At 43.1% G+C, this 21727-nt stretch overlaps 2 protein-coding genes across 2 annotated transcripts; both read left to right on the top strand.

Annotated features, from left to right (window-relative positions):
* The first annotated feature begins 199 nt into the window (after window positions 1-199).
* LOC310801537 (FYVE, RhoGEF and PH domain-containing protein 6-like) lies at window positions 200-16015 on the top strand. The gene is made up of 22 exons (XM_083665602.1): window positions 200-350; window positions 1669-3856; window positions 5340-5475; window positions 5735-5802; window positions 5894-5924; window positions 7298-7449; window positions 7683-7839; window positions 8085-8172; window positions 8755-8805; window positions 8966-9024; window positions 9152-9223; window positions 9325-9393; window positions 9573-9656; window positions 9776-9855; window positions 10021-10123; window positions 10796-10942; window positions 11269-11374; window positions 11602-11696; window positions 11789-11917; window positions 12080-12219; window positions 12437-14656; window positions 15886-16015. The coding sequence occupies exons 1-21, from the start codon at window positions 341-343 to the stop codon at window positions 12471-12473; spliced, it is 4002 nt and encodes a 1333-aa protein (XP_083521728.1). The 5' UTR covers window positions 200-340; the 3' UTR covers window positions 12474-14656; window positions 15886-16015.
* On the top strand, window positions 15992-19498 carry nr2c1 (nuclear receptor subfamily 2, group C, member 1; the record flags this gene model as incomplete). Its single annotated transcript, XM_083666498.1, has 11 exons — window positions 15992-16015; window positions 16277-16507; window positions 16694-16772; window positions 16888-17067; window positions 17198-17363; window positions 17786-17882; window positions 18068-18255; window positions 18654-18807; window positions 18986-19107; window positions 19187-19329; window positions 19488-19498. The coding sequence occupies 11 exons, from the start codon at window positions 15992-15994 to the stop codon at window positions 19496-19498; spliced, it is 1395 nt and encodes a 464-aa protein (XP_083522624.1).
* Window positions 19499-21727: the final 2229 nt, after the last annotated feature.

Genomic DNA, 21727 nt, shown 5'->3' with positions numbered 1-21727 from the left:
ATGCAAGTGTAGCCTATGACATTGTAAAATGTTTTTTTTTCTTCTGAAATACAATTATCACTTGAGATGTTGATTTGTGGAGCTAGGAGACTCCTAGTGGAGATTTTGTAAATGACTACCAGAAAGCTCACAGACGGAGTTCATAACATCGAAGTTGATCACACTGACTGCGACTCTAGCCAGCGCAGGACCAAAAGAGTAAAGATTACATTTTTGAAAAGGCTAGATTGCGTGATTTTGATGCCACAGTTGACAATGCGTCTGGAGGTAGAACACCGGCGGTTCCACTTGAGTTAAAATAAAACGTTTGAACAGAAATTACAGTGGGTTTGGAATCATCATGAGCTCAGGTAAGTCGACTTTTTATTTCTGTAAATTGACTGGTTTACTGACACCTGTTATTTTGATTGTGTTTTAAACATGGAAGTATTTAAAAATACCTATTATCATGTAAAGCAGAAATCAGTCTAGAGGTCCTCCAAGCACATCATACACCCTCGTTTGTTATGCAGCACTAAGGCAGTTGTGTTAGTAGTTTAGTCGTAATGTATATTGAATTGCATTACTGTAACATTAAAGGGGAAAACCTGTGATTGGTACATCAATTTTGGAACTATTAAATGAATGGTACATGACCGTTGATTCTTGAAGAATATAACTTAAATGCTTTAGGAGCTTATCAACATAGCCAATCAGAACCCAAAATATAAGCAAATCACTGTCTTAGTCAATTGTTTGTAAACAATGTAATTGTAAACAAACACTTATAGCTTCAAACCATGGTTAAAACTATAGTTGTTAACTCATGGATTGTCAGTCCTTGCAGCCATAGCTCTGTCTATGAATTACAGAGTGGTTACATTTCTCCAGCCCCATCCCTCAGTTGTTTACCAAAAGAAGCGGCATGGAGAATGCTTTGTTATTGTTTGAATCCCAAATTGCCCCTTTACAGTCTGAGCAGAAGCAAACTGGACAGCTGAGTGTCTGGGAAATAACACAAAACAACACTGTTTTTTTAAGTTGAAAGATTTGCTTGATTGAGATTTGCTCAAGGACAGACAAATGCCTCCCTTCTGAACTCTTTCCATGCCCTTATCTCTGTTCCTGTCAGCAATTCCGCATGCTTTGTAGCAGTTTGGTCTTCTGCAGCCTGGATCTTGTGTGTAAACCACATAGACTGAGTTGTCCATTCTGCTTGACCTCACAGTCTCACACTGCCAGCTCACCTTCCCAATCTCTCCATCTTGCTCACTGCTGCCTTGTTGACTGGACCATTAACAGGATTACTGTGTTGTTGAGAAGTGTGGCAAACAATAGAAATGTGATTTGTCAACCCCCCAGAGTGTTGTTGTGACGCTTGGGATGTTACTCTGCAGGAGGTTGTTACTGTTTATGGCTCGAGACACAAAGAACACCTCTGTAAAGTTCCACATCAGGGCTAACCTGCTCTCTTCATTAAGCCAACATCTGTCTGTCTTTTTAGAGTTTCTCAATTATGGCATTTCCATTTTTCGCAACTTGTCTTATTCCTAAAAGTGGCAAGTCTTTGTTCAGAGCTGTACTACCTTTTGCATTCAGTTATGTATCTTAGATGAGGTAAATTATGGTGACACACTTTCTTTCTGTTTCTAAAGCCTTGTTTTTGTCTTTCTCTCTCTCTTTCTCAAGGCACCCAGAAGCCACCGTTGGCCCCTAAACCAAATATTGTCCAAATGCAGAGGCCAGGACTGCCCTGCTCAGCTCCTAAACGAGATGGCCTCTCTCAGCTGTTACCCGCTACACCAAAAAGGGTCAAACCAGCCTTGGCACCCAAACCATGCCTCCCCACTGCTGTGGAGTGCAAACCACTCTCCTCAAAGGCCATGCAGCAGACCAGTGTGCAAGAGAATGGACATTCAAGAAGTATTGGTTTTCTGAACTCCAAAAATGGAATACAGCAAGAGAACAAAAAACCTGACTGGGATTATATTATTCCTATCTGCCTTTGTACCCAGGAGAACTGTCTGTGCATGGGGAACAGTAACACCGCAGATAAAGTGATTGACAAAATTGAGAAAGACTTGAAAACATTGCATAAATGTAGAAGAGAGGAATCCAGAGAGCCTAGATTTCACCCCAAACCAGATAACAGGAGGGATAAAACTGATAGCAACAAGTGCCAAGTGGTCAACAACAGTAGACCTCTACCAGATGTTTCTGTACAGGCTGTGTCCATCAATAACCACCTCTTTAAACATAAGCCACCAGAAGAGACAGCTGTACGTAACAAACTGGCAGAGACAATGAACCAGAACCTTAACCCAGACATTGTAACGACACGCCCTGAGGTCAAGCACACCCTGCCTCAGAGAACCCAGAGCGATGAGGCCAATGGTAACATCATCACCTCCTCTAAAGCCAATGGGTGCAGGGCAGAGGAAGAGCCCATCAGCTCCACAGAGTCCCGTCACCACCCAACCTCAGTCCCAACTGTTCCTAGGAAGCCCTTCCCTGTCCCTGTACCACGGAAACCCAGGAAGGCTGGTTTGACCAGGCAGGAAGCGGTGGATGAGAAGAGAGAGGAGAGGGAGGGAAGGGAGGGGATGGAAATGACTGTCAAGGAGGTGAAGGTGTCATTTGAGAGGAAGAACAGCCCATCTCTGTCTGTCAGCGCACCTGCTCACTCCCAGAACGTTCCTGTCAGCGAACGCGATGAGCATTTCTCGTCCTCCAGAAAACCCTGCCCCCCACCCCCACCTCCACCTGCCCCTCCCCGCAGGAACAAAGCCTTTTTGTCTGGACCTAAGAGGGCACTGGCCACGCCCCCTCAGCATCTCCCACAGGATGTAGAGGAGGAGGAGCTGGGATGGGACGAGTCTGTCTATAAAATGGAGTGTTCAGTGGACGAGGAGGAGGAGAAAGAAGAAGGGAGGGAAGAAGAGGAGGGGGTCTACAGTGACCTTGCTTGTTGTCCTCTCTCCACCAGTCTGCTCAACCAGCTGGTACTCAACTGTCACTCACCCCTCACCGTGGCAAAAAGTGTCAGCTCAGAGGAAGATGGGGCTCTCAAGATGGCCCCTCCAAAGCCCCAGAGACACAGCTACCCAGCAGCATTAGTGCTGAAGCAGGAACTGTCAGAGGTGGCAGGGGAGGGAATGACCAAAGATGGTGAGGTTGGGCATGGCCTTTCTATGGCAGTCCAAGATGGCGTTGCTCTAAAAGAGAGGACTATGAGAGAGCTTCCTGTACTTCCAGAGGAGAAGACTGGAAGGAGCATCTTTCAAACGATATTGTCAAACGGATCCTGTAAGGAGAGTACAGATGGCACGGCAAGCAAGCCTTCTCGCTCCAGCCTTGGGAAGCAGAAGGCCAAGTCCTTCTCCTCAGCTGACCTCATTCGCTCTGAGGGACAGAAGAGGGGCTCCTTCCGGAAACTTCTGGACCTCAAGCTCTCTGTTAAAATGCTGCCTAAACTGTTAGCCAAGGGAGGCCAGTCTCCGGACTGTAGGGCAGAAGAGACTGAGCAGTGTGTGGACGTGGACCTAGATGATGTCTGTTTCCAGGAGCGTCTGGGCGTGAGGGTGTGTGGGGAGCGCAAGTTCTCCTGTCCCCAGCTCAGTGTGGAGCAGAGCGTGGATGGGGATGAGTTCTATCCTGGGGTAGAGCATGCTGTGGAGTATGAGAACATGCCTCTGTATGAGGAGATCCCAGAGTACATGAACCTGCCTGCAATGGGGAGTGCAGTGAGTCCACAGCAGGCCCAGCTAGCCTTGTACAACTCAATGTATGATGATGACAACATCTATGAGGAGCAGGAGCCATACATGCCCCTGGAGAAACACACTGAACACCAGCTGCAGCACAGTGGCACAGAGAGGTAGAGTGACTCAAACCTGACACACACACACACACACACACACACACACACACACACACACACACACACACACACACACACACACACACACACACACACAGAGGCCATGTTATATCCTGATGCAGATCAGCTCTCTCAGGACGTGATGACTGTCCTGTATGACTTCCTGGCAACTGTTGTTATTCTTGTATGAAAGCTATTTTGAGTAAATCATATGCACTTCCCAAGCCTCTTTATACCCTGAAAAACAACATTGTTGAAAGTGCTTTGTGAGTAATTACTCGTGGCAGACTAAGAGCAGAGGCATGTGTAGTATGTAATCTCCTGTCTAGTGAGGTAGACTGGCACATAGGTATGTCATGTCCTTACCAGGCATCTTCTGATTGATCTGCAGTCGACTGCAACTGTTGTGTGTGTTAACCCTCCCTCAGAAACATAAGCACCAGCTAGTTATACTGGTTAGTGTAGGAGAGTCAGGAAAATCACTCAAAATAATGTTTTTTTGTAATACCAATTATCAGAATTGTAAAAAGTAAAAAAGAAAAGTAAATTGGCGTTTGAAAAATTTAAATCTTAGGATTAAAGTTTGTGTAACAGTGTTCTGTGCCTTGAACGGCTTAGTATGTCAGCCTCCCTGCTTCAAACAGTGAAATGATCACGTGTAAATTACGTTGAGTTCTCACAAATACAGAGCCACCATACAGTAGCACTGTAAACAGGTCCTAGCATTGCTCTGAAAGAGGGCTTGAAGCATAGCCACATAGCATAGCCACTTCGCAATGCCCCAATTCTAAACCAATTCCCTTACAGTTGTATTACAGTAGTTCCTCTTAGCTCCTTGTCTGGCTACATGGTATTTCTGCTGTTGGCTACATGGTATTTCCGTACAGCCTTACACCTATCCAGTTCTTTCAGATGCATATGGGTTAGTTAACAAGGGCCTAGGAATGGGGGGGAATTAATTTGGAATCGGGCATTTGTAATGTTTGGGTTGGCGGTGGAGGCGGCGGCATCCAGCCAAACTGCTCTGCTGACCCCAGGTAATACTTTTGCACTTTTGGACTTGTGTCAAGAGTAAGTGGATGATGATTAAAAGGAATCTTGCTTTGTCAGTCAGACCGCGTTTTCTGTATTCTTTTTTATGTCTCATTACAGGAAATGTTTGAAAACTGCTGGACTGGTGATTTTTCTTTTGTCAAAAAGACACCCCCAAATAATATGCTTACTCAGCCATTTTATACCAAACACCTTTCCCCTCTTCCCCTCTTTCACATAGCCTACACCTCCTGTGTGTGTGTGTGTGTGTGTGTGTGTGTGTGTGTGTGTGTGTGTGTGTGTGTGTGTGTGTGTGTGTGTGCGCGCGCACGCGTGCGTGTACGTGCACGTGCACATGCGTGTGCATGGGTGTGTGTTTGTGTGTGTGTCTGCTTGGCCATACTTCAGCAGTTTTCCTCTTGCTGACCGTATCTTCCTGTCCTTATAGGAGCTCTATTGATGAGGAAGTGGCACAGCTGGATGATGGACACTTGGATGAGGACATGGTCCACAGCTCGGACGAGGAGGATGATGACAGCTATACCTCTAGCAAAGGAGACTCCGAGCAGCAAGGGGAGAGCGAGGTGAGGCACTGTCAGATCCCTGCCTGTATCCTGCAATGAAGGCTGTCTATCTTAGATTTGGGGTCACTGCTTACTGCTTATTAGTCAGTCACATTTACATGACCGTAAACAAGAGCCAAAGAAATGGATATGTATGTGTTATGGTTGTGTCAGGGATGTCATAAAGTGATTGCTCTGGGTTGTACAGAATGCTCTCTGAAAATACTTTTTCTTCAAATGTCCATGCAAAGTGGCTGACTTGTGTGTCTACCTGTATTAGTCTGACAGTGGGCCAAAAAAGAGCAAGGTGGTCCACATTGCCAGGGAGATCATGAGCTCGGAGAATGTGTGAGTGTCCAGTCTTTTTTCACACATCCTGTCCTGTCACTCAACACCTACACACAGCCCTCTTAACCCATGCTTCCGCTCATATTTCTAGGTTTGTCGATGTCCTGAAGCTTCTGCATATTGTAAGTATCCTGGTGCAGTATTCTCCCTCTTTGAGCAGTATTTGATGAATAACCCAATTGTGTTGACAGCGTAATATGAGTGCTTAATGTTTGTGTTGTGCTGTATTGTGTATTGTGTATCTAGTGAGAACTCAAGTATAGTACAGTACGTGGGCCGGCAGGCTTCTCCATGTGTGTTTGATTAGGTTAGCCACTGAGACACACCCCTCACTCTTATCCACATGACTTGCATTCCTCATGGTTTTCTTCGCAGTGGTCGTGTGATCTGACAATGGCCTGAGGAAATGCATGCAAACACATTTGTCTGGGTCCAACTGGAGTATAGTACAGTGTAGTCACTTATGGTGTTATGAACTACCCTGGGACAATATGCTTTGCTCCCGTTATATGCTGCTCAGTTTAGATTTGGGCATCTTACCAAAAGATAATGATGATATAGGCGATATCTAAGTTTGCTCCTATGCTAGAAATCTGTCAAAGGTTTTTGTGTGGAACACAACTATCTTTGGCTCCCTCCGTGTACAGTTCCTTTATCTAAAATCCAGAGTTGGTTGAGAGGAAGTGGAGGGGGACTGAGTCATTAGCTCTGATGCCTCTCACAGTGGGAGAGAGACAGGAAGTGATGTAACACTATGGACGGACAACCTTTAGTGCATTTAACTCTGTGCCTGTTCTATAATCAGCAACAGTTGTTTATGGAATGATTGTTCTTTTCTTACTGTTTGGGAAAACATTTGTCATATCAATCCACTGTTCAGTCCTGTTAATCCAGTCGTTTTCACAATTCGATCAACAAAACCTGACTAGTCACATACAGTACCTGACCAAAACATGCCTTTGGGTCTGCCTGTATCCCATCACATTACTAACAGGATTTGTTTAAGCAACATAATACAGTAGAATACTTTCTTAATGCTTTATCATTCAATGATTGTTGTAGCCTATTGTTCTTGCATATATTTCGGCCATATTTGTCCAAAGTCCTGCTACTGCCGAGCTCCTCCCTCACCTCTGTCAGCTGACCAGTACAGTAAGAGGGGAGCTCTCACATGTAAACCACAGGAGCTTCCTAAAGGGCCTCCTCACTGGAGATTGGCTGTATGCAGTTTCTCTGTCCTGTGCCCCATAAACCACAAAATACATCAGGATCATCAGAAAGGGAAGCAGAAACAGCTTTTCCCAGGCAGCCTCGGGGCTCTCCTGCTCTCCTGTACTTGGACTGGGTCTCTAAGTTTTACTAAAATGGACGGAATTTTTGGTGAACTCATGTCACACTTTTATGGCTTCTTACAAAATCAGGAACTAGGAGGTGTTTGTCACCATGTCTGTCTGTGGTTCTCTATCTGAGCTGTCTGTCCCTAATCTCTCTGCAGGACTTCAGGGATGCAGTGGCCAAGGCGTCTGGTCAGAGTGGGAAGCCTGTGGTTGAGGAGCGTGTTCTGAACCAGATCCTATACTACCTGCCCCAACTCTACGAGCTGAACCAAGACCTGCTCAGAGAACTGGAGGAGAGGGTGGCCCAATGGTACCACAGCCATCTTCATCCCTTTCACTGTTTTCCATACAAATTCTCTGACAACTCTATGGCATCATTTTTAGAAGTACATAAATCACTGTCATGACTCAGAAATACATGCACCTATCATTCCTGATGAAACCACAGCATTCCATGAGAAACCTAACCTTGGTCACCTACTTTTTCACCCAATACTGCAATGGTTCAACTCTGAATGTTTGACCCTCTGCTTTGTTGGATAGGGATGAGCATGGTCGGCTAGCGGACATTTTTGTAAAGAAAGGCCCCTATCTGAAGATGTACTCCACATACATTCGGGAGTTTGACAAGAATGTGGCTCTATTGGACGAGCAGAGCAAGAAGAACCCAGTGTTTGCCGGAGTGGTGCGGGAATTTGAGGTATGGGACTGGGCCAACCAGTTTCTTGTGTATCATTGTCTTATGTTGAGGGTGTGTCTCTGTGTTTGTGAGTCTGTGATTGTTTGGCATTGTGTTTTGGTTTCTTATAAATGTGTGTGCATGTGTACGTGCGCAAACATGTGTATGTGTGTGTGCTGCTCCTCATGTGTATACTATAGGTGTTTGTCTGCATGTCTTTTTGGATTATAGTATGTGTGTGTCCTAAAGTGTGTGTCCATTCTCAGGCTAGTCCACGCTGTGCCAGCCTGGCTCTGAGGCACTACCTACTGAAGCCTGTGCAGAGGATCCCTCAGTATCAGCTACTTCTCACAGGTAGTTAGAAGTGTGCTCATTCCCTAGATTGTGATTTTTTTGTATTATTTGTTGACACGTATAATTACTTAAAGACATAAATGTAACAAGATTGTTCACTTGAATAGACACATGGTAACTAGTAACATGGTGAATCAGAATGTTATACACCCACCCACCTTTTACTATAAGGGTCAGAACCAAATTCAAATGGTTGAGTATCTGTCGTAAAATGGTCTTCCACTACCATCTACTGGATAGAAAAGTGTATGCATGTCTTGAATTCCTAACCTGTTCTGCAAGGCACATAATAAGATTTCAAAGTGCAGTGCAAACCTAATTTGGTGACATAACAAGCTTTATCATGAACGAGCTTAGCATCCCATGAGCCTAATGGAGGAACGGCTCAGACGGTGCCAAAATCTGAAGAATGCACTCTTGTATAATTCCATTACATAAACACCTTTGGCTGTTGTATCCAGGTTTTTCACTCTCAGATTTCAGGAATTTACTACACAATACAAGGCACTTATGCCTCATTGTACTACCAATTTATTTTCCCTAGTTGAATTACCCAGTGTCTACAATGGTGTGTAATTTCAGACTACCTGAGGAACCTTCCCCCAGACTCGGCAGATTACAAAGACACACAAGGTAAAACAAATATAATTAAGACCCACAAACATGGTTTAATGGTCAAATAAGTACTGTATCTGTATGTTTGTAGAAACAAAAGCACTGAAACACATACCCAGAATCTGTGTTATGAATCCATTCACTAAAATATTGTTTATCTAACTCTTTATCCACACAGCTGCACTTGGCATAGTGAAGGAGGTGGCCAGCCATGCCAATGACATCATGAAACAGGGGGTGAGAGCCAACATCTTCAAGCTCATAGACATTCAAGACCCCTTGAATGATATTGTGTGATATTGTAATATAATGCAGTTCAGTGTACATGTTATTGGATTGCTCAAGCCTGTCTCTCTTGTCTCAGGATAACTTCCAGAAGCTGATCCAGGTGCAGTGCAGTCTGAACGGCCACCATGAGATCGTCCAGCCTGGGAGGGTAGGTACCAGCAGTCTCACCACTTCTGTGACTGTTCACATGCTTACCTCTCATGTTGTTTTTTATTTATTGTTTGAGAGCTCATCTGTCACCTGTTTCAGGTGTTCTTAAAAGAGGGCATTCTGATGAAGCTGTCCAGGAAAGTCATGCAGCCCAGGATGTTCTTCCTAGTGAGTACCTTTCACGACCACAAGTCTGTCTCCTTCCTTAGGGTGCTGAAGAGTTTAGCTATGGGTGATGTGATTGGTTTAACATCAGAATTGGGGCCTTTAGGTCCTCTCAGAGTGGAACAACTGTCTCTATCTAATAAACAATTATAGTAGTAATAACTCTATGGTGTGATTTCCAGTTCAACGACACGTTGCTGTACACCACCCCTGTCCAGTCTGGCCAGTACAAACTCAACAACATGCTCTCTCTGGCAGGGATGAAGGTAACATTGTTTTATCCTTCTCATTGTTTTATCCTTCTCCTCATTGTTTTATCCTTCTCCCACACAAAACTTGAAAGGTTGTAATCAATTTTATGTTCACATAATGAAAATAATTGCAGGTTAGCAAGCCCAGCCAAGAGGCCAATCAAAACGAGCTGAATATTGAGAGTGTGGAACGCTCTTTCATACTCTCTGCCAGGTAAGAACCAGATACATTACTCTTTTGTTATGATACATTTCACCTATTCATCAAATATCATATGTTTTCATACTAACTTCGCCTGCAGTACACAATTATTAAACAAACATTTCCTGTCATCTCCAGTTGTAGACTTACACCTCTTGCCCTCTTCTCTTCCTGTAGTTGTGCTTCAGAGCGAGACGATTGGCTGGAGGCCATCTCCACAGCCATCAGTGACTACACCAGAAAGAAGATCAGCTTCATATCCAGCAAGACTCGAGAGGAGGTACTAACACTCTCATGAAATACATGACAGTGACAAAATCCCCTTTCATTCTTGATTATTTAATTTATTATGTTCTTTGGTGTTTTAAAGAAATGGCGATGACCCTTGCTAATTAGTGTTAACAAGTGGGCTTAAATACATTGTAACTTGAATAGAAAACTTTATTGCCCTCAAGAGGGAATTTGTCTTGCACAGGCACATTACACATCTCATAAAAAACAACTGGTGTACACAGTACATACAACTGATGTACACAGTACTGTAATGTACTCTATAGGATACATTACAGTTGGTTGTTCTGGTGCCGCTCAGGCAATTTAACATTTTGATCAAGGACCTCTTTGTTGAAAAATGTTATTGTTTTTCCTGATTGTGTTTTATAATGTAATTTTGTATGATGTATGGTTGTAAACTGTGTGTATGCAGGGCTCCCTTGTAAAAGAGACCTTTGTCTCAATGGGACTCCCAGCCAAGATAAAGCTTCAATAATCACAGCACACAAATCATACCACATAGTGCATTACACACTGAAACACAATGTCAAGCTTGTCTGGAAGTTGATTTACTGAAATATTTAACTAATGTGATTAAGATAAATGTATTAGTTGTACTGATGATGAGATCTACCTGTGATTACTGAGTGATGTGCTGCTGTGTTTGTCCCATGTCCAGACTGAGTCAAGGGACAGTGAGAGTGGGGCTCCTCTAGGCTCCAAAGCCCCCATATGGATCCCTGACCCCAGGGCCACCATGTGTATGATATGTACCTGTGAGTTCACGCTAACCTGGAGGCGCCACCACTGCCGCGCCTGTGGAAAGGTGAGGGGGCATCTTTGAGGTGGGGGATATCCTGGGGTTCAACAAGAAAGCATATACTGGTGCTAGACCCCCAACATGAATTGTGCTAATGTGATGGATGTCAAGTTGCTGCAAACAGTCCTCGCATTTGAAGTTGCTCCACACGAGTCTCGAACCTGCGACCTCTGTATTGCCGACCCGTGACCGCCGTCTCCTAAAAACCTGATGGAAACCAGCTACACCACCAAAAAGCTAGCAAATTCGATGGCGCAGATGGGGGTATTTCAACTTGTGAGGAATATGTATTTCACTGAATATGTATTTTGTGTGTATGTTCATTATGCTAGGTGGTGTGCCAGTCATGTTCTTCAAACAAACAGTGTCTGGAGTACTTGAAGAACCAGCTGGCCCGAGTGTGTGATCAGTGCATCATTGTACTACAGCAGCAGAGAAGTAAGACTTTCCTCCAACATACAGTACATACATTTGAGCCCAGAGGGTAGTACAATAAAGTTACTTTGTATGTGGTCTGAGGTGGCAACAGAGAAACGCATGTACTGTATTTAAAGAGAAAATGACACCATTTACACTTTAATGACACTATGCCCTTCTGCATACATCTTGGATAATGGTCTTATTATTTGTCACATTAACAGTGTTTTTGCGTTCCCCTTCTCCAGATGACCAGGCTCTGACCACAACACTCTCCCCTGGTGTAAAGTCCTCCTTTGCTTTCCAAAGGAAGACAAAGAGGATCCCTGCTGCCCTAAAGGAGGTGACCAGCACTCTTTAGTTTAAACAGAGCCTACAGTAAGTCTATACTACTGATGACCAGTTCTCTTATCAAATGATCATGTTTTATTTCAGGTGACCGCAAACACAGACAACTCCTCTATGAGTGGCTACCTGCAGAGGTCAAAGGGTAACAAGAAGCAGGGGAAGAGGCTCTGGTTTGTCATCAAGAACAAGGTCCTGTACACATATGCTGCTAGTGAGGTATGTCCTCTGTTAATTTAATTTGCTGAATTCTGTGACAAATATTCTGTGGCATTATCAAATTGTTCTGTGTCTGCTACAGGGTGATTTATGATTAAATGATAAAGTATTGTTTGAGTTGAACTAATTAAACTCAATTTTCTGTCTCTTGCTTCATTGTAGAATGTGGCAGCTTTGGAGAGCCAGCCCCTGTTGGGTTTCATGTTGAAAGAGGAGTCAAGTCAGAAGCTACAGTTCAAGCTCTATCACAAAAACACGCTCTACTACATTTTCAAGGCAGACGACATCCAAACAGCCCAAAGGTACAGTTGTCACTCATTTGATCCCTCATAAGGCTAGGGTAGGGGAATGGGGTATAGAGCTGTATGAACAGAGGTAAAATACTCCACTTTACCTTTGAGAATTTGTTAACACTTGAATAATATACTTGAAAGAAATATGAGAGCTGCTAAAATGGCTGTGCAACAACAACTATCACCCTTGTGATACATAATGTGATGTCTTCTTTTTCTTTGACAGATGGATAGATGCATTCAATGAAGCCATAGTGCTCTGACCATCTTTCTCTATGCCTGCAAACTGTGTACTGTGCCCAAGCAGTGAAATTAGGGTGTGGCCTTGTTGTCACCCAATACTGGAAGTGTGAATAAGTTAAGACGATACTTTGGTTAACATATAGTGATAAGATTTACCTGTGTCTCTACTGAATACAATAAGAGTAAGGAGTAACCAATTCAAGGTCTCAGAAAAAATAAAGTACAAATATATATATTTTTTGAATGTTACAATGAAGCTACCTTTGGGCCTTAGAGAACTGCCCATAGAGAACTGGTGCTAATGTTACTATACAAACTGTAATTTTAAGTGCATGTTTGCCTTATTTGAACAGTTCATGAGAATCTAGCCCTGGAGGCTTGTATATAATAGCGTATATCATTTTTTGTTACAGATGCACAAACTGGAGCATGACAGAAATCATTACTGGTGTATTAAACTTTGTTGTTAAAGTTAACCTTTTATTATCAGGCTAGATCAGATTAGTTTTAATTTCTAGTCCTAGGGCTTGTTCTGTTGGATGGATGCATTTTAAATATTTTCATCATTACATTTCAGTTGACATGTAATTTGAATACTACCACATCACACCATGGAAGGTTATTTCACAAATTGTTTATTGACACTGCGGGTGGGAAAATTCACTTATGAACACAATAAGATAATTTCACTTATTTCTGTTCTCAATCAAATGATACAATCCTGACAAGAAAGGTTGTGTGAATTGGTCATAGGTCTAGGGATTTTTCCCCTCTTAAGTCTAGGACAACAGGGTCACAAGGTGACAATATTTCCCTGCAGATTGAGCAAGCCTATGTGTAAATATCTGTGATGTAGCAAGATTACATCGAAATTGATTTGCATTTGATTTTAAATAAATCAAGTTTAAATGAATGTATTTTATATGTACTGGTCTGATTACACCCGAAAGCACTACGTACCTACTGTAATAAATATTGTTTTACCAAATTGCTTAGCAGTCTCATTGTTCCATGCCAAGTTCCATGCCCACAGTACATATTGTAGGTCAGAATTGCATCTTCATTCATGTCAGACAGGCAGTAGGCCTATATGAAAACATAACATAATAGCGAGTGGTTGCCCAAATAAGTTACAAAGGAAAGAAAGGAATAGTATTTTTTCTTGGAAACTCATTTTTTTTTTTACATCCACTGTGAAACTGAAAATTAAGTATGACATTTAAATGATAAATTATTTATCATCATAAATAAAGCATCCATCTAATATCTCTGTCTTGATTCTGTCTATCATTTGCCAAGTCAATAATAATTTAATTATTAAATTAACATGCATTTTATGGCATTAAGAAATCATACAAAAGTGAAGACATGCATCAAGGTGGAAGTCACCAAATATAATTGACCCTAGAGTGGGAAATAAATTATGCTTGTAGCCTAACCATAGACAATATACAGCCCCTTCATCTGAAGAAAAGCTCATTAGAAAAGCTTTATTGTGCCATACCTGGGCAATTGGTCTTGCAACTGTATAAAAAACGTTGCATATGCTTACACATTACAACAGTTTAATGTAGCAAAGACCTCTAGACCTGATCCGTTACAGATCTGTTTTGGATTTGTCCCACATCCGTGCCTAATTATTTTGCTGTATGGGAAGACTGTATCCCTCTAACATGCATGCATTGAGAACAGACGGAAAAGTCACCACTCAAACAATAAGTTACTTGAAAAACAATAAGACATAACTCGAATTGCAGATCCATTAACATGTGAAAATTAGTCAAATTACATTCAGATAATGTTACAGAGAATCTCCGACTTACTGCGCCCCAGTATTCAAGGGACTGCGCATGTGTATCAGAATGTGTTTTGAGGAAAAAGGTCACGAACTCTGACCCGCCCTGAAGCAGCAGCAAACGACTGAAAAATAACATTAATTTACTAAACATCGACACACAATCGGACAAAAACAGCATTAGAACAGGTAAGGCAAATTGATTGTGGACGAAAAGCTCCCAACAAACGACGCATTGGTCAGCTCGGTTGAATAAGATATAGAAAATAGCCAGCTAGAGCTAGCTACATTACCAAGCAGCCCAGCTAACGCCGTTCGTTACTCAGTGAAGCTGCCATTAGCTAGCTAGCAGGCTTATAGCTCATCCTTCCGGAGCCCGACGTGTATGAGTAAACTCAAAATTGACAGGTATGATGAGCATATCAACCCCATATGAAGAACGATCAGATATTATTAAGAGGCTAGCAGTATTCATATGACTGTCAACTGAATAACTAATCGCTTTTCACGTGCTAAATATTAAAAACGTGTTCGCGAGCTAGCTTTAGCTGGCTAGCCGGATAGCTAAGCTAGCTAGCTAGCCAACTAATCGGGAAAAGCGATTGTGTGATGCAAGCTGTTTAGACTATAAGCAAAACTTAAATACGGATGTGTAGCGGATCAGCATTAGTGTTCAAATGTGGCTATTTGAGGTTTGTGTAATTTGCTAGCTAAATGTACGGTCCGAGTCCTCTGTTGTCAAAATCGAAGTCCCGCCAGTTGATTCTCTCTGCATGTTTGCATGGGCCTTGAACCCTAGCATGCTTTAACCCTTCAATGTTGACCTTTCACCCACAGGAAAAGAAATACGTTTATCTTCCGTATCGATTTTAAATAACAAGTAGACCAGAGCATGTTTATGTTGTTCGTACAACCACGCTGTTCATTCGTACAGTTTGTGGAGATAATTGATGTTGCTCAGCTAACAAGGCCAACAACACAATTGCTTGCAAGCACGATAGGCCGCCCGAAGCTACATTACCACCATGTTATTCTTCACGGCTAGCTCGTTAACTCGGCTAACCAGATACATAGAGCTGTTCATAAACCCCTGCTTACGTCCCTGAAGTTTACATAGGAGTTCACTGCCCTGAATCTATTTATTTTCCTTTAGCTAGTTTGGCATAGATCCCCATTCCTTACATTTCATAATGACTGTTAATTTGCAAGCAAGTTGCAGACATGTCTTGTGCATTTTAATTGTCGTAGTTTCTTTAACTTGACCCAGTAATAATAGATAGCAAAGACAGTATCTCAAAACATGTTGCTACAATTAAAACCATTTTCTGAAGGCATTGTATATTAATGTCAGCATTTGATGTTTTCAATACATTTAGTGTGGGGTTGAGTAATTATGAACGCCAAACAGGCTTTACTATAACCTACATGCTGCATGACATTGTGCATGTCTTTCATATGCCTATGTCCAGAGTGCACGTAAAACACTTTGGTCAATAATAGATTTCGCCTCTTTACCTTTTATTTGCCTGTATAAAGTACTAATATTTACAACATGTCTCATTTTGTTGTTGATTTGTAATAGGCATTTTTATCTAACCTCTGATTGTACAACTGTGTGTAATGTGTGTCGTCCACAGTTTCATGTGCCTCATGGGGCTTTGATGTGAAGAAGAGTGGAAGGAAACACAAACCAGAATGGACGGACAGACTCAAAGGATTCAGCTTGTATCAGCGGACGGTAGCATGGCACTAGGACACCGCATCCAGGTGATGTGACTGTTACAGTCACCCTCTTGGCTAAAGTCAACATTCACATGACTCAGAGAAGAGGTCGGCAAATAGCAAAGTTACCAGCTCCAGGGATATATTTCTGTGTCTGTGCAATACATTCTTTTAACACAGAATCCTTAAATGTTGTCATGACATGAACCCAGATGAAGCACACTGGCGTCAGGCAGCAGTGCATTTTATCCATCTCATTTGTCTAAGGACTTCTCTCTTACTTCTATCCCTTTGTCTCTCCTACAGATCGTGACAGATCAGCAGACGGGACAGAAGATCCAGATTGTCACAGCGTTGGAGCAGGCTACAGGTGGGAAGCAGCAGTTTATCCTGGCCAATGCTGACTACTCCACAGGAGGGAAGATGATCCTGAAGCAGGAGTCCTCCCCTGGCAAGGTCATCTTGGCTTCCCCAGACGGCTCAGGGGTCAACCAGCTGCTATTTGCATCTCCTGATATGGCCGGCCAGCAGATCCAGGTAGAGGATCATTGCCACACACATGAACAAGTCCCTCTTTCCCACCCACTCAGAACGATGCAAGTAATTGAAAGCATCGTATTAGTCAGTGTTTCACAATCTGTGTATGTAAACGTTGGGCCTTTCTGTTCTTGTTTGCTATCTGATTTGAATATTTCTCCACTACTTTTTTGTTTTCTTTCTCAGTTTATTACTGAAGGTTCTGACCAGACTCTCGTCAAGCCTGTGGTGGAGTACTGTGTTGTTTGTGGGGACAAGGCCTCAGGTAAGCATTAAGTGCAGTGCAACTTTGTCCTCAGTTTTAATAGCGTTACACACACACACACACACACACACACTCTGCATTGTGTGACCCTGTTCCCTGTCTCTCCTCATCTCAGGTCGCCATTACGGTGCTGTGAGCTGTGAGGGCTGCAAGGGCTTCTTCAAGCGCAGCATCAGGAAGAACCTAGTGTACACTTGCAGGGGCTCAGGAGAGTGTGTCATCAACAAGCACCACCGCAACCGCTGCCAGTACTGCCGACTGCAGCGCTGCATGTCTCTGGGCATGAAACAGGACTGTGAGTGCCCCAACCACCCCTGCCCTAACCCACTAGTGCAGCTCACGATCAGTCAAATAGCCCTGGTATGTTTAGTGACCCATATCTACCCTCACACAAGACAGAATTATGTTTTGCACCCCTCTCTCAGCTGTCCAGTGTGAAAGGAAGCCGGTGGAAGTGTCCAGAGAGAAGTCCGTCAACTGTGCCGCCTCCACAGAGAAGATCTACATCCGCAAGAATCTGTGCAGCCCTCTGGCTGCCACGCCCACCTTTGTGACCGACAAGGAAACTGCCAGGTACCGCAGTATTGCCAGGTACCCATAGAGCAACCCATGTCAGATGAGGAATCTAACCCCTGCCTCAGAAGTCACAAAACGTTGTTAATGGCTAGTTCTCATTGAGGGCTTTCGCAAAATACTAACAGGTTTAGTAGCTGGTTTAAGAAGCTAACTTGACAACCATTTTAGTCCTTTTCATATGGTAGAATTAGACATGTGACAAACCAGTCCTTAAGGGCCACAAGATATGGGATCTTGTTCGTCCCTTGCATTTAATTGATCAATTAGTCACTGACTGGCCACACACCTGTTTTCCCCAGGTGTTATTTCAGATACTGATTAAGAGAAACAAATGAAAACCCACCAACACTGTGGAACTAAGGTTGACACCCCTGGTATATGAAAACCCAACGGTACAGATATAGTGAAGATTGACTGGTGTTGTTTGTGTTTTGCAGGTCAACAAGTTTGCTGGAGTCGAGCATGCTGTTGAACATTCAGCAGCCTTTCCCCAAGCTTGAAAACACCATCTTGGTCCCAGCATCACCTGAGCAGGTAACTAGACAGATAACATACTCTTTCGTGATCACTGATGTCACTCTGATCTGGAAATCTTAAGAACCTTCTCAACTCAGCAATACAAACCTCCGTTAGGGGCTATCTATCTCTATTCTGTAAAACACGAGAGATTAGAGAGATGATTAATAATGCCATGTAATGTTCTGTTTGCCTCTCCTCAGAGTGACCCGTGTCAGGGTGACCTGAGCACGCTGGCCAACGTGGTGACGTCCCTTGCCCACCTGAACAAGGCCAGGGAGATGAGCGACGAATGCACCAACGACATGATGGGGGTGGAAACCCTTAGCAACGGCGACAGCTCCATGACAGACATGCAAGGAGACGAACAAACTGCAAGTGACATCACTCGGTGAGGAGATTTGTCATACATGTTTTTTTGTCAAATTGACTAAAGGCAGTACCGATATGGAAACTGCTAGGTGTATCTGATGTTTGTATGTGTATTAGAAAATGACTAGAGCTAGGAGGATGTGTTTTTTTTTTTGAGTCCCAAATTGAATTTTTCCAGGGCCATGTGGCTTCTGCCTCAGCTCTTAAAGACATAATTAAATTCCCTTCGCTGCAGTGGGTTTGAAATTTGCCATTGGAAGAGTAACAGGCAAGCATGTACTTTAAACAATAGCCCATATTTGTCTTTCATGCCCTGAACCTCGGCTTTGAAAATGAGAGCCACAATAATCAAAGAGCTCTTAGTTTGTAGCATGAGTGGTTTTGTGACTGACTTATTTGTTTTTTGTGTTTCCCCAGAGCGTTTGATACCCTGGCCAAGGCTTTGAACCCTGGGGACGGCTCTGCAGGGGACTCTCTTGAGGCCACCATGCAGCTGATGTCAGGTGACCAGTCGGGTCCTGTGGTGGAGCTGGAGGGTCCACTACTCTCTGACAGCCACGTGCCCTTCAAGGTGAGTGCCACCCTCAGGAGCGCATTTCATTTCGGTGCATCAAGGTGTTAACAAAATGATCCCATGCTTATTAGCTCACTTTGAACAGAACTGCAGTCCAAATACATCGGATGTCGGCCTGGAGCACATTGTTACTCTCTCATGGCCCCTCTCTCCCTCCCTCTCTCTCTACCTGTAGCTAATGATGCCTTTGCCCATGCCAGAGTACCTCAATGTGAACTACATCTGTGAGTCAGCCTCCCGGCTACTCTTCCTCTCTATGCACTGGGCACGCTCCATACCTGCCTTCCAAGCCTTGGCGTGAGTCTTACTCTTAATTCTCTTTCATTGTATTTTTTTTCTTCCTATAGCCCTTAAATGAAATGTTCCTATTTTCCAGTGGTCAAGATAATGACATCAACCTGATGAAGGCGTGCTGGAATGAGCTGTTTGCCCTGGGACTGGCGCAGTGCTCCAACGTCATGAATGTCGCCACCATCCTGGCCGCCATCATCAACCACCTTCAGACCAGCTTACAAGAAGGTATGAAGGAAATCGGTTTGCTCATTTCTGTTACTGGTCCACTTTTAAAGAAAAGTTAGAAGGTTTGCTCCAGTAAGTATTCAGACAGTGTTCTCTGCGCTTTCACAAAACTCAACCATAATTTGTGAGACTTCTCTTCTGTGGCCCCTTCAGAGAAGTTGTCCCCTGAGAGAGTGAAGCTGGTGATGGAACATATCTGGAGGATGCAGGAGTTCTGTAACAGCATGTCCAAGCTGTCACCAGATGCCTTTGAGTACGCCTACCTCAAAGCCATCGTCCTCTTCAGTCCTGGTGAGGGAGGAAGGAAGTGGGGAGAGGAACGTTGCTTTTCATGGGTTATTTCTCAAATAGGATGGAGTGCGCCAATAATAATGTTACATAATGCTATGAACAGTGCTGGTTGTTGGTTGAAACATACAGTTACATTAGTGTGTGTGTGTGTGTGTGTGTGTGTGTGCGTGCCCATGCCCATGCTGCGTGCGCTGTAGATCACCCAGGCATAGACAACACCCACCAGATTGAGAGGTTCCAGGAGAAGGCCTACATGGAGCTGCAGGACTATGTTACCAGGACCTACCCTGAAGATTCTTATAGGTTTGTAATGCTTTATCACTGCATCTCATCATATTTACCTTAATTATATTTGGTCAAAATATTGTTTTTTTACTTTTTAATAAACTGTTTATTTTTATCGCAAAATTGGTAATGAACTGCATTTCAAGTGGCTTTAAAGGTCTTAAATTGAACTTCCTGAAACCTATAGATACCCCAACTTGTTTTTACTAATTTGTTTTATGTACTTCTCTCTCTGTCAGGTTATCCAAGTTACTGCTGCGTCTCCCAGCCCTCCGGCTCATGAGTGCTGCGGTCACAGAGGAGCTCTTCTTCGCCGGCCTGATTGGCAACGTGCAGATAGACAGCATCATCCCCTACATTCTTAAGATGGAGTCCACCGACTACAACAGCCAGGTGGTCCCCGGCGTCTGACCCACGTACTCTGCATGGTCACCATGGCAGCAACATCCCCTGCAGGCAGGCAGCCAATAGGCAAATAGCCCAACCAATTGCAGTGGTTAGCGGATGGGTCACACCCCAAAATGCAGATGTGCTCCGTTGCCGTGTCGCCCTCAACAGAATCGGATGGTTTCTTCTATCAATGTTCCTGATGGAATTTGCTGACTTCAATAGCTAATGCATTCTTTTTGACCCAGTGAACATGGTTCACTTGGAAGACAATTTAGTCCACAAACAGTTTCAGGATTGAATTTTTGAAACAGGCATTGTGGATTGTGCTTTTTAAATGTACAGACTATTTTATGCTTCATGTCCTTCAAGCCTTTCATTTTGTGCTGATTTTGTTTGTATTTGAATGAACAGAGAAGTTTTCTTTTTTGACTGTTCCCCCATCTGTTTGCGCTTTTTATTTTCCTAACATATGAGAACTTTTGTCTCGATGTGAATCGATATGTCATGAAATGTGATCGGTGTTAAGGTTATGACCTTTTTATATATTATTTGTCTGCCAATCCGAAGGATAAGGCCTCAATCATGATGAGTCAACTCTGCTCTAACATGACATGGAACTCATTTGAATTATGTATATATAAATATGTATATAGAAAGAAGTGAAAAAAGCTATCATGGACAATAGCTGCTTATACAAGAATTCCATGTTTTGGACATGTTGGTGTAGTTGCTGAACAGTTGTCATGTCATTTGAAAATAAATGAAACCTTTCTGCCGTCTGCTTTATGATTAATTGCTTTGTGGCATCATTTGGCAAAAAGCCATATAAGGAATTTGGTTCAACTGTTTAGTATAACATAAGGTAAGGAGGCTGAGAAGAATAGGAGTTATTAGATGTCAGCCAGAGTCTATACACTACCTATAGTATGGTTTGGAAGATTATCCCTTTTATCCATACTCTGAAGGATATTTACAATATCTGATGCACCAAGAATGTCACTGATGGTTGTCTCTATCAAGAAGTTGAATTTGAAGAGGATCAATGGCAGCGTGCTCTCAGCTACAAGGAAACTTCAAGTTTCCCATTAGTCTGTCCAGCACACACTCACCTCCAATTTGAAAGTAGGCTATAAGCAATGTATTTTAGATGTTGAACAAATGAATTGCTATATAGGCTGAATGGATGGTCAGTAACATATCTACAGTATCTACATATCAACATTGAACCATTTCATCAGCATTCATCACCTTTTGGGCAATTGACTATCTATAGGTCATGGCTTGTTGGACATTATATGTGTATTATTTTGATAAATTGGGAAGGCCAATCCGCAACATAATGGGCTTTATGTGGATCCTGTGCGGATTAGAAAGGGGGTAATTGTGTATCCATGCAGTCTTCCAGTGGCTATTTGTACTGGATTAACGTATT

Source organism: Argentina silus (assembly GCF_951799395.1).
Source record: "Argentina silus genome assembly, chromosome: 3".
NCBI lineage: Eukaryota > Metazoa > Chordata > Actinopteri > Argentiniformes > Argentinidae > Argentina > Argentina silus.
Note: the sequence above shows the minus strand (reverse complement) of the source record. Positions and strands in the feature narration are given on the sequence as shown.

Bases quoted from the DNA above. Each gene is read 5' to 3' on its own strand.
- LOC310801537 (XM_083665602.1), top strand. The intron at 7,840-8,084 runs GTATGGGACTGG...GTCCATTCTCAG, and splicing joins GAGTGGTGCGGGAATTTGAG to GCTAGTCCACGCTGTGCCAG. The intron at 9,025-9,151 runs GTGAGAGCCAAC...CTCTTGTCTCAG, and splicing joins ATGACATCATGAAACAGGGG to GATAACTTCCAGAAGCTGAT.